Source organism: Varroa destructor, unplaced genomic scaffold, assembly GCF_002443255.2.
Source record: "Varroa destructor unplaced genomic scaffold, Vdes_3.0 BEIS01000005.1, whole genome shotgun sequence".
Classification (NCBI taxonomy): domain Eukaryota; kingdom Metazoa; phylum Arthropoda; class Arachnida; order Mesostigmata; family Varroidae; genus Varroa; species Varroa destructor.
In genome coordinates, this window is record NW_019211458.1 from 8,453,220 (window position 1) to 8,467,193 (window position 13,974).

Genomic DNA, 13,974 nt, shown 5'->3' on the forward strand with positions numbered 1-13,974 from the left:
ATGTTTATTGAAAACAATGTTATAGCAAATGTTATAATGAAGGATGCCTGAATGGTGCTTTGTACTATATGCTTTATTTATTTCTGTTGTACCCCCCCCCCCCCCCAAATATATCATAAAAGTTGTAAGAACTAGCAGTCCTCCCTATATTTTATCACTGAATGCTCACACGCATGAGAGGTCGACCACTTTGCTTAAGTTGTTATACCTTTTCTCACTGAGAGATATGCTTAACAAAATTCTATAAATAAAAAAAAAAAAGATAAGTGTTTATCATTGGCAAAAATCTCTATTCTTGCACGACTTTTTTTAAGGTGAGCATGACAGACACAGATCGTTACATGCCATATTCTCTAATCATTGGTAACATTAACTTGCGGCTTGTCGAGTACCTGTCGCCCAGCTTTTTTCACAGTATCGCCACGAAGACGCACGTGTACCCTTTGAAATTTGGGACCATCCAATTTGAGACATCGTCACTTGCGCTTCTGTCAAATAAGTTGTATTTAATAGATAATCAAAAATGCTAAGTGTTTGTTGAAAGTATCTTGAAGCTATGGCGGCAAAGCCAATTAGAGTAGTAGAAATAAAATTAAAAAAATCAATAGAACATTTGCATTCGCAAAAGGTGCCACTGCTTAACACTGCATAACCTGTTGGTTCAGAAAATCTGAGAATAAAACTTTGAAGTTGAAAAGAGGTCTCGCGGAGGATCCCTTCGAAGGTCAATTAAGAAAAATTGAGAGCTGTGGTGGAAGTTGACCCACCTCAAAGTGCACAGATGTTAGCGTTTAGTTTTAGGTGTACGCAAGTATAGCATGCTTATCGATTTCGATCAAATTGAGAAAGTCTTAAGTTAGACAAATGGGTTCTCCATACTTTGAGCGATGATCAAAAACACAGACGCAAGGACGTCTGCTTCTCTTTGCGCTCTCGTTGCAGAAAAGAGCGACCTTTTCTTACATCGAATTGTGTTGCGCGAAAAAAAAACTGAGCCTCTATAATAGCCGCGGATGCATACGATACGATGGTAATTCAGAACGGTTATAGACTTTTTTTTTTTATCCACTAACCGAAGTCGGCCAGATGTCTACCAAAACACGGATCTGTGTCTTCAGTCATCCAGATTGTATTCGATACACACTAATTAATGTTCCATTTTAACTGTAGACAAAGTATTTCTTGCAGAAGCAATAGTTAAAGGGCTCGTAAAACAAGTTGCGTAGTAAATATTAATTACTTTCATATGTCGTAGTAGATAGGTATAAGCTGCATGACTTCTATTTCGGCAAAATTCACGTGGATAACCTTCGAGGTGATCAAAGGGGCTTATCATGTCAAGGAAGCACCTTCCTATCGAAGAAGGCTTCGAGAGTTTTTGGATGAACAATGGTGTGTGTCTTATAGAGCTCAGTGACTGTCTACCGTTTGACTGAAAAATATTTGCCTAGCTTGTACACCCTTTTGGCGATCTGTGTTTACTTATCATATGTTGGCTTATCTCATGTAATCGTCACGGACTTGCGTCTTTACGACACACTACAAGAAATTTCTTTAAGTAGCGTCTGAAAACAAAATATCCTTAATCCAATTAAGGTGTAAAAAATTTAGGCGCGTATGGCATTTTCAGGAACCAGATTAAAATGTCGCTGCAAAACGTCTTTTCAATGTAGTGTATATATGTGCATTTTATATAAAAATATGTTTTAGCAAATTTTCCGAATCACTGGAAACTTCTGCTTAAACAAATAAACGTAACCCATGCAAGCTTTTAAGTTCAGCTTTCTATTTCCAGTCGGTTTAGTGACTTACTACCTTTGCCCTACCTCATTTGACTGTAACATTTTACTGCGGCAAACATCAATGCAAATCTATGTAGCGTTTGCAGAAGTGCGCGCCAAACGAGGGACCTATTCTTTCTAGCTGGAGGCCCATTTACAGTACGCAACACCACACAGGATGCACACTTTCGGCCACATAACGTCATTTAGCAACCTGGTCTGGTACTATTTTTGTGATCGGTTCGTGCTTCATACGGATGGCAGTGGTAGATGGCGGTACAGAGCTGATTGCGTTCCGTAGGGGATTAAGCGACTGTCGCTGTATAAATCCCATCCCAAACAACAATGGTTTAGGTTAACTATGCACAGCCTCAAGCACAGCTCGACCAGCGGAATGGACATTGTACTGTGTAAAATAGAAGAGAACATTTCGGCACATCGTGATGTACTATCATCACTTGTGTTACCGTATGTAAAGCTTCATGTTGTCAAAATTAAAGCCGCCTAGAATATACCATACCACTCGCATGATGTTTTCGGGGTACATCCTTTTCAGGATCCCTAATCGTAAATAGAACTATATAGTCAATGAAGTGACGCTTCGCGGTGCCAGCCGTTACGCTGATAGCAACGAAGTTGAAATGTAACTAAACCGTAGTGACCAGTACTATTTTTCAGTGTTTCTGTGTTTATTGTGAAAGTTTACGCGAGGAAAAAATAACACTTAATAATTGGCTTTATTTGTCTTTGTACAAATCGAATTTTTGAAGGAAGGCGAAAGACTTGCTTTAGATTTTTTATTATTACAAGTTTCGTGTTCGGTCTATCGATGAATCAATAGAAACAGAAATTCTTCAAGACAAATGCAAGTCGAAACAAAAATTTAGATGATCGACTGAAATATAAATAGAAATACTACTTTGATTTTATTCAAATTTGGATTGTCTTCACCTTTTTCTATTGTGCTAAATAAGATACAAGGTAGGATAGTGTTTATTAGGTGTATGGTCAGGACCTTGTTTTTGACTAAGTGCTAGTTACTTTGTTTACCTTCGGTTTATCTGCAGCTTACGTTGATCAGATCCAGAACATCTGGACAACTTTTGTTTTAGTTCTATAGTGGTCTTTTCTACCATACACGGAAGAGGGCATAAAAATGCATAAATTTTACCTTAAATTTATACGATCGATGGTAGATGAAATCCCCCGTTTCTCTCTTATAATTAATATCGCTCAGCTGGCTACAGCAGGTTTGGTGCGAAATCCATGTTATACCATGAGATACAAGGTTACACAACGTTTGTTGGCCTTACATATAGTTGTTGTTGAGTCGGACAAAGCGCTAACGTTTAATGTGTATAAATAGAGGTTTCTACAATTAGGGGAAGTGAGAACATGTTTTTGTAATAGATTGCTGTAATGAATGATAATTTGGTACGTACATCTATACTAAAACGTTCCTTGAACGAGGGACCTTCAGAAATACATGGTCTACGCGAGTAAGACAGACTTTGCTTTACTCTGACAGTCTATGAAATAAGGTAAATTCCCCTGCGCTCCAGCAGGGGTCTCAAATCATATCAGAAGACCGAAGCGAAAACAACAGGGAACAATGAAAAATAGTAATCCGGAAGAAAACAAAAGTAAAACAGCTTGTAAGTAGTTCTGCTTTGCTGTCGGAACAGCGAGTGACAACCGCAGAAGTGGAAGAGTGGACCGAAAAAGCAGAGGTGGTAGAGTTTAGACTAGGCGGAACATACCTCCCTTGGGGTACTTTGGGTCAACCATTGGTATCCTCCGCGACGAAAATAGCATTGCAGCAAACAGAAAAAGGGGACACAGTTTTTTTTTTTTACTTATACACTTCAAGCGGTCCTGGCTGGGTGACGTGCACCTGTTGTTTGGGTGCTTTACGTTGAAATTCTGAGCTGCTCACTTGCTGTAGTAGCGTCTGCTATACAACAATTCTCTGTACTAGTTCTCTTCGAGATATTAGATGAAATGCGATGGCTATAGGTATGAAGGCGTTTTAATGGGTATCTAGTGTTGAGACGAAACAAAGACGAACGTTGGTACTATACATGAGAGGAAAACAATGGCACAGTTTAAAAGGCGAAGTTCTCGGTAGGAAAACAGTAAGGTGATGGATGAAAGAGATACGGCATCTGCTTGTTTCCGGGTAGAACTTTCTACACTACCCCAGCTGTTAACTTACCGTTACCTCACTGCTATCAGCCTGCCTTTTGCCGTTCCTATTAATCTTTTATCATACAAGCTGTGTGCTGCGGCAATACAGGATTTATTCTAATAAATCCTATGTTGAAAGCGGGATGATTGCATGTTCCGTAATGGCTTTGGGCACATTAATTATACGGCTGCTAAGATCCAACGCGCACATGCTTAGCTGATAGAATTTGATCAAACAGATCATATATCGGACATTAGGAAATGACCTACAATTTTTTATAAGGTTTAATGACCCCTATTGCCCCCCTACTCATCTGAGAATAGCCTTTTAACTATAGGAAACTGTAAAATTCACACCATAAGACACGAAGCAAGATTTTGCCGCATCTGCCCTAAAACATCGCTCACGGCCATACTTGTACCCTTTTATCTTGATTTCCACTTGATTACATGTACATTTAGAAGATACGTCGCATGAGTTACGAGTTATTTTCTAGCTGTAAGTTAATCTGAAATATATGCTTATAAAAACGAATATTTGGCCATACCAATATAATTTTTTTTACAAATTTCTAAAATAGATTTTGAAGAAATCATCGGCAATTAATTTACTAGCGCCGATTGGCAACGGGGCGGACGTTATTACGGCGACCCAAGCCATCATTATCACACAGTATAGCAATCAAGTACTGCTATTCTCTATTCCGACCCGTATTCTGGAATTCAGCGGACTTCACATCCGCTGATGTCGTATCGGCATTATTGCGATTAATGCTAAGCATGCTGCTGCTGCTGAAGTCGCTATACGAATGGAATTCAAACATTTTTCGATATTTAAAACAGCGGTATCCTGCGAAGGAATCGCCTTCCCTCTTCTCTTCTTGCGCACCTATTCTTCCCAGCTGATTGTATCCACAAGCCTCTCCTGCGTTGACTAGTTTTTGCTGTTGTTATTACTGTTAATATAGGTCGTGCGCGTGAGTGCGTGCGCCTTTATATATGGACATCGAACTCAGGAGTGTTGTAATGAGTAAATCCTAGGTTGCTAGGGCAGCGATATGATGCTAGCCTTTCAGTGCCGCGATCAAATAGAACCCCATGCCAGCATAAATCCCGCCTAGCGTATTGAAAATAGTACTGAATACCGAAGAGGAAAATATCTAAGAAAGCTGCAGATTAAAATCATCAATGCTAAACATATGCCAACGAAGAAACGAATTCACTATGCACCTCGTAGATACGATACCTTTATGAGCGCGTGCGCGTGCACTTATAGGTCTTACCTAATAGAGAGCCTAAATATATGAAAACTGTTTGCAATATATGAGAAGCCAATATACCTATTTGTTTCGTATACTTCTCATTGCGGTGAAAGCGCGTTAAACAGTCAATCGATGGTATTGTTGCAACCGTGGATAAGATACAACACCGATAGGTCACATGGGATTAGAAAACACCGAATGCTGTTTTTATGAAAAAACAATTATTTTTGGCCATGTATACATCAGTTGGTGAGCGGTCGAAAAATACATTTTATAGAAACAAGCTTAGTTTGTATAGTTCGAATTGACGGGACTCCTATGTTGGACGAGCCAAATATCGTCAAGTAAATATTCGCCACTATGTTGCTTATGCGGCGGTCGATAGGCATTTTAAGGCCACGCGATTGCTCCAGAAATAGATAGATGTAACTTTTATATGTATACAAACCGTGTAGTATGCAACAAAACAGTAACTAACTCTCATTACTGAAATTATAAAGAATAGATTCTAAGCCTACTAAAGGTCAACCGACCACCGATTTTACGACCATGCCGTGCCTCATGTAACGATGAACAGTATCGAAAAATGCTAGAGCATCCTGATTGCTCATCCATTTGCAAATTAAGGAACGGGTAGGACCGTTGGAAGTGCTACAAATGACAAGGAAATTTTTTACTACTATTATTGTTATCCGTTTCAGGAGCGACTTGGGCCGGGCAGACCGACCACGCGGAACTTTGCGTGAAAATAATGAACATGTCCAGACGAGGAGATTGGTTAGGAGTGGACGCACTGCTTAAGCATTGCGAGAAAGGAATGCTCCCGCCTGATCTTGCGGATGAGGTGTGTATAACTCTACATACGGAATAGTTTAATAATTACTTCAATAAATTAATAATCCTAAGTATGACACGCCAGGGACTTAATGAAACAATTCACAGCCTAGCCTCAAATCTCTTACTTACGCACACAAGTTAACAAAACGAAAATTGCCAACGTTTAACTTAACCGTTTAACAATGCGGGTAATATATATATATATATATATATAAACCTTTTTTCAAGCTATTCAGTTAACTCTTGCGGTTCTGTTGGAATGATAATATTGGGAACTTACTGATTGAAACTAGATATCCGTCAGTCTAAAAAAAGTTAAAGTAATTTGTGTATAATAAATGCTTGTGATAGCATAGGTGGCGGCGTATCTCCAAAACGATATACTTTAGCTATTTCGTCCGTAAGTTCTTATCGTGAAAATTCACTCCGTCTCAGAATGTGGGGTCCACTCGAGCACCAGCGTATACTAAACGGTATTGACATTTATGTCGATTCCGACGAGTTATATCTTTAGGTCTCTATAGTCTATACTTCATATGTTATGAGACAGCGAAATAGCCGTCTGTAAGCACGGCTGTCTTTGAGTTTAATTTAATAGACGGAAGTGGGTCATCTTTCACCTCGAACAAAACAGAGAGATTAACAAAAATGTTGGTGGTTATTTTATCTACAGATATATATGTGCATTAAACAAGAATATTATAGAAAAAGACCCTTTGCTTAAAGCTGTTGTCGTACAGTCGGGGGAAACTACAGTTTTTAATAATAATAATCTATGTTTCTGCGCTTTTTTCAACCACTAAAATAGCAGGTTTTAAGTACAGCAGAAATGAATTGCTAACTTACCGCTTTGAGCCTGATTCCAGCTTTCGTTAAGCCTGTTAAATTGTACCAATTACGTAAGTCATTTGGAAGAGCCGGCGGCACGTTTTTTATCTCTGAAGCCTAAACGGATCATTAAGTTACATAAAATAAAATTGCCACGCGGTTCCACTTAGAATAAGCACTCATCCATAATTTAACAGTGAAATTACATAAAGATCGCATGAGTGCCTACGATCCAATGCTGTCCTTATAGCCTATAATGCGCTCTATAGTCTAAGGACCTGTATTGTGCAATAGGTCTATTTTTACTAACTTAAACGATGAGGCAGGACGTTGCAGACCGTCAACTATAGTGCTTGCTGTAGTGATGTACGATATAATATTGTGAGACGTATAGCTGAATACCTGTATTATTTAAATTTAATTCAAAAGTTATCTTTGACTTACCACTAAGCAGTGATAATTGTTGCCGTTATACTTATTCAATTTTAATGATGGTTTAATGGCTACTAGGTCGATGTGCAGGCATGCCATCTTAAGTAGTTTTTAAAAGCCCTCTATAAAATTCCAGTTATACAAAATCGGGTTTTCACTCCCGTTAAAAATCCTTTATTCGAGCGCCAGATGAGCGGGCTGGTTGGAAAAAATGTATTTTTGGTTTAAATTTACTCAGAGTTTTTGTTATTTATAGACACGGACCCCCTAGCGGCTAAAGTGGCTTAAACCTTGTTATCTGCACCCTGGAGTTTACCTCTCGTATTCCCTCTGTAATCTTTTGCCGTTTCATTCTATTTTTCGTCAAGGGCAACACAGAGCGCATCGTATTTCCTTCGCCAAGGATGCAAAGTGTCGTCTGTAGGCCTATCCTCGTAGTGGCCACAGCTTATTATTACACTCATATCACTGCCAGTGCTTTGTTGACCCTTTATACGGCGTTCAAACATGAACTCGCGGTGTTCCTAGTCGTCGTCCTCCGTTTGGTCTTCTGTCGCTCAGTGTTCTATTGAAGCAGTAAATATAGCTCGCAGCTTCTCAGCGAATGCCCAGCATAACTGGTGGCAATGCTGGCTTTCCATAGGCGATGTGCGATAACGCAAGGTAAATCTTACAATCTTCAGATCTAGACAGAAAGTTACGAACTTTATATCCATCTACCGGGTGCACTGTGCAGTCTCTCCCTCGTCTATGAAAAGCCACATAGAGGAATCATTAATCGCCATTGTGAAGTCTCTCGTTTGGTTCCTCGAATTTTTTGCCGGAACCAGCCTTTCTTGCTTGAGTAAGCAGGACTCTACGTAGCTGGAAATCAAAGCATACGATCTTAGTGGGAAGAACTGCACACACGAAGGGACCCCATCGGTACCCACCAACTGCCGTTATTAAACACTTCGCTCATTCCTCCTTTTACGCACTAGCATCCATCGGAGAGTTTAGGACTTGGGTTACCGCTAACGCCCGGTCTTCTTATTTGCAGCTACTAGCTCAACTTCAGTGTTCTGTCAAACATCATCGCGTTACGCCCTGAATCGATATTGTTTACTCAAGATAAGGCGAAGTATGTGTTATAACCTCTACGGATCTCAGCAAGTCAAACCCTGTACCCTCACTAGCAAATATAGGTTTCCAACAAGTTAAGGGCATCTCTGCCGCCCAGCCAGTGCGGAGGCTTGGCCAGAAACGTCATTTTCAAAATTTAGAGCTTCCTTCGGCTCCGACGCTCTAGTTCTTCTTTAACTCGAGAGTGTGCATTCTCGCTCGCTCGTTGACGTTCAGTGATGATGGTATATAGACGTCGATGATGCCAACACCGCCACTGCCGCGACAGGCTCATGAGCACAGGCGAGACAAGCACAAGCTTACGCATATATGAAGAGGTACTGTCTAACTGGGTGTAAACCTTAAAGAGAGTAATTTAAAAATATATAAACACTGGTCCAACCCACTGCTCCTGCTTTATCAGCCTTCTAATACATTTGAGACAGGGTTCAGATCTGGAGTAAGGGTTATTGCAGAGATAATGGATACTGCAGGAAGCCTTTACTTTGGCCATCTTCGCGCACAAGCAGTAAAAAGTAAAAATGGCTAGTATCCTGCCCCCTCTTTTGTTTCACCCATTCCCTGTCAACATTACTAATCTAGCCGCCATCGACAGCAAAAAGAAACGGTGTTGAGGCTGATAGCTATGATGATCTTATTGCATTTAGCGACTATACGCTGCGAACTTTAACAGCAGTAGAATCTGACTATAAGTCTTTTCTTGTTTTAATGGCAGTGTTGGGAAAACCGCCATTCGAATTGTGTATAAGGACAAGTCGAAGAAGGTAGCGTGGACAACGACTGTGTAGCGATGGTGCAAATGAGTATCGGCATTCATTAACAGTAATAGTAATCTCGATACGTGTATTGACGGATGTTGTCTTTCTAGCAATAAGGGTCGGCCGAGCTTGCAAAGAACGTTAAGGTCTCTTGACGATGAGAAATAAAAGAGGAAAACAAAGGCCTCTGTTGAAGTCAATGGAAGCCCTGCTAAAGATTTTAATCGGCTGAACCAAATTAAAGCAAAAGAGGTGCCTGGATCAGAGGTTAAACTATGTTGAATCTAGACTAGCCAAGCTATGGGCCTGGTAGCGGCTCAACTAATCGGTACATTTATCGCCGCGCCCGCGCTCTGTCTTTCCCGTTCAACTCGGAACGTATGCAAATAACGAAAGCGTTTCAACATTTCCTTTTTGCCTAAAACACAGACCAGTAGCAAACCCGCTGTTTACTCGGCCTAAAGCAAAAAAGGCTGGATAACTAGCTTGGGCTGGCTCCAACGAGAAAATTGTGGACTATGCTGTTCTTAGTATAGTTTTCGTAATTAAAGGTGTCCGGAGGCGAGGCCACGATGCCTCGCGTACTGACACCTTCAATAATGATGGCCCGAAAAGGAATGTCAGTAGATAGAAAACCAGGGAAGGAGCAGATGCGATGGGTAGGGACATTCAGTCGGTCACGGAGGTCGCTGTGCTAAATCGGATTGCTGCTACGGCTGCGACTGATTGTACGACTAAACTTGTCCTGATCTCTGCCGCAAGCCTGATAGACTACATCCTTGTCTAAGCTAAGTGGGTACAGTCGGAGAAAAGGACCGAGACAAAAAAATGACGAGGGAAATGTAACACCACTGCTGAGTACTGGCAGAAATCTAAAGAACAGAAAATGCTCACGACGGCAAATGCTGACTTGAGGTGCTGTATTTCAATCAAAAGGAAAGAAGAACGAAGTAGGGACCCCAGTATGCAATCTATTACAATTGTTACAGCAAGCGAAAATCTGCCATTCGGTCGTCGCCCTCTTCTCGATTCGGGTAACGTTGCCTTGTAGTTGAGACGCTGACTTTGAGTATCCGCGCGGAGGTGTACAAAGCAGGCACCAAAAAACAATGGAACGATTCTGCTTGAAACCTATACGGTATTGCAGACACACGAGGCATTGTGATATTCTGGTCATGCACGAGCGTGCACTCCAAAACAACAATAAGTCACTGGTAAAAACTAATTATCACTAATTCTTGACCGGTTTTCCTCATTTTCGGGAGACCTAAACGAAGCTGGCTCTAGCCAAATAAGTAGATATTGCCAAACAAGGCGACAGCAAGTCTGACTTTGAAACTAGCGGCATGTGCTACATCTATTGTTTGGGGCTAGCAAGTAGTTGTCCACAAAAAACACATGTTCCGCCTTATTGCGCGCAGTTAGCTTTTTGAAACATCGAAATCACTTACGACGAAAATTGAGTGAAAACCTTCTTTCCCTAATCCATCAGTATACGTTTAGTATAAAACCATTCGACCAAGCCCAAGAAGGGCTCTGAAGTCTGAAGGACAAACCACTAGAATCCACCGCCTCGAAGCCTCGATTAGGGCAAACTATAAAATAATATGTCGACTTAGTAGATATTTGAGACGAACTAAGCAAGTTAGTTTTACTACAACGAGTTTGCACTATTGTAGGTAAGAAAACTGAAAAAATAACATAAAAGTATTACAATTTAAGCAATGCTGATACGAACACGTTTTGAAAATATAAGCACCTAGCGAGTAAAAACAATTTTTATCCCTGAACGTAATTCCGGTCTGGAGAAATGTCAGTAGAAAGTGAAATTCAATCGTAAATATTTTCATCGTAAAATGTTTGGTAAATGGCAATCAATCGAGGGTATCAGGCTACGCAGCAAAAGCCAAACATAATTCTTGATGTTGCTTTTATTTCTGCTCTGAAGGTATCTACCGCAAAACAAGGACTCGACTTCTAGCGAAAATACTACTTTAGATTAGAAGATTTTTGCTGAAAAGTATGCGTTTGCCTCTTAAAAGCATACGATATAGCAGTCACTCTTATGGTAGATGATGTGTAAGTTGAGTCCATGGGTGCGGTGAGGAAACAGGTGGGGTTAGAATTCGCCTACATTTGGTCTATTATTTGTTTACATGCCTATTACTGTAGATGGGTAGCTCGATGTAAAGCAGTGGGATTGAGTCGGAGTCATCATGTGAATACTATATAATGACCAGCACCTGCCATGATCGGTGCACTCCTATTTGTCCATTTCAGTCGCTTGCATGCACACATACTGGAACAACCCCCGTCCGACCGCCATCGTGTCCAATATTGCTCCCCATAAAAATTCCTTAGTGACATTTAAAGGATGCTTACCTTGTCCAAACATTTTTTCTCATAGTACGATAGACGATCCGATACAACAATGCTAATCACAATAACAACCTATTTCCATCGATACGAACCTTTCGTCCCTTATGAATGTGAAGTATTTCTCTGCTGACATCGTCTCTACCTCAATATCTTGATAGGTATTAGGTCGAAAACATCTGATTGTATGTTAAAAGACAACATACCTTGTATATCCATTATATTCGAAGAATACTTAACTGACGTTTCCTTTTACTAATCTTTTCAAATTGCTTTCGCTAACGTAGATCTTTACGAGTCACTAAAGAGCTCTGTCTTCATATGCTAGAATATCGAATGACAGGGAAAAAAATGCCTCTGTAGAACGTGATCATATGTAATTTCTTTATATTATGGGCTTAATCTTCGCGTGGCCTTTAGGTAGCTTTTTTGCATAGTCATTTGTTTGGGGTCGCGCCAAAACAGGTTACCAGACCCCCCCCCCCCTCCAATGACAAGCGGCTGAGAAACTTACTGGGAAAATCGCTTTCCCATAGGGCGATTTTAAAACGAGTTTTTCCCACCTGGCAGTCAGGTCTGTGTACTGCTCTTTTAGGCCGCCTTCCCGCACTTTTAATAAGCCCGGAATAGATTCAAAATTGTTGATGACCTTATCTTTGAACTACTGGTTATACGAAACAATATATAGTGATTTGAGACGACGATCATATTGTTGTAAGTGTGAGGACTAGCACTGATGATCTGTTTTATTATACTTTATTAAAAAAAGGGACTGTTAAGTACTATATTAAAAAATATGTTGATAATTCAATCAGCAAGTAAATATTCTTTTTTGCGGTAGTCGTATCTCAGTTCGCCACCTTGTTATACATAAGTTATCGAATTAAATTAAAAAAAAAACACACAAAAAATTTGTGTATTCATACGGCTGATTCGGTGCCGTCAAGCCGGGCACACACTCTATGCATTATATAGTCAACTGTAATATGAAAGAGGCCATTTTAGTAGTACAACAGTTACAACGGCTGCTATGGGCTTCCTACAATACACTTCTCTATCTTCTCTTAAGCTATATCAGATTTGACATTAGTAGGTTGCCCTGGAACTCTCTGACTTAAGATCGTTTGTGCATGGGTCTGCAAGCTGTTAGTTAAACGTCTCAAGACGAAGCTTTATCTACCACTTATGTATCGACATGACGAAGATCTTCAGACAAGACTGCGAGCGTACATTGTATTCGCTGATCTAACTTCAGCTACTCCTTACCTCAGTCGCCTTACCGCACTAGCGGTTATTCGAAAAATCTCTGTCCCGATAAAGAATTGTACATCCGACATCAGGTCAATGTAGTGTTTTTTGTCATGTGGAGCAGCCATCCATAAAGGCGGATAATGAGGTAGTAGGTATTTATGGCCCACAAGCGACAGAAGATACAGGCTACAGACGTGTAGGGTGCACATTGTTTCGTACATTAATGCCATTGCAAATCACAATAAGCAATTCTTTTCTATATAGCGACAGCTACCGTAGCAATAGAATCAGTTGTTAGTTAATTTGTGACGATATTACAACTCTATTCAGATGGCTATCGCGGTATCATTTCTCGGGAGACGACGTGGACGCTAGATACTGCTTAGGTAAGGTGATATTTTCTGGAGCTCCGGCAAAAATGCCCTATCTTCTATCAAACTGTGGTATAACGCCGAAGAAATCATTAGTTTTTTAAAAGATCGACGTTCTTGGCTGTTGTGAAGATCGGTTATATCAGATTCGAGAAGATCGGTTACATCGATACCCTTGCAATCTCTTTGCCGACCTAGCTATCTGTGTGCCAGCTAAACACCTAATTTTTGTAGTGTGCAATTGCTTCAACGCTATCCTTCGATTTGTCAAGGGGGATATGATTTTATTTTCGATCGTATCGAACTCGAAATTTCGAAACGTAAATGTGCTTTGGCCTTTGGCGTAGCGTTAGAGTGACTGAATATATATATTACTAGTTCCTTCGACAATGATCGGCCGTTTGTTCCAATGTTGTGAACTTCGTTTGAAGCTACATTTTTCACCTTAAGCCTTCCGGAACTGCCTCACTAATGGAATGAAACCCACCTATCAAGTAATAGTGGCGCTCGGCTTACGCAATGCTAACGACCCTCGCAACCATTCTACTACTTGCTCACTTTCAGGCAGGCAATATTCGTACCTGTGCCAACAATATATGCTTTAGTATTCACGTGCATGTGGGCACCACGAGCCAGTGTTGGCGCTCTTATTCTTCAGTCAAATAGGTCTAAAGGTCGATTTATTCGAACATCCCATGTGTCACTTCTACTTACAAGAACTAAGACGGGTGCTTTATCGTCTGAGCGTCTGCTGAGAAATAAGGGAGGA

The 13,974-nt window shown here is 40.5% G+C and overlaps 1 protein-coding gene across 12 annotated transcripts in view; it reads left to right on the forward strand.

Moving 5' to 3' along the window:
* Positions 1-13,974, forward strand: part of nompC (no mechanoreceptor potential C) — a 104,808-nt gene that overhangs the window by 35,196 nt on the left and 55,638 nt on the right. For all 12 annotated transcript variants that reach the window (XM_022809677.2, XM_086990213.1, XM_086990212.1 and 9 more), the window contains one exon: positions 5,932-6,074. In XM_022809677.2, the coding sequence (XP_022665412.1) occupies positions 5,932-6,074 (143 nt within the window). The remainder of the gene's footprint in view (positions 1-5,931; positions 6,075-13,974) is intronic.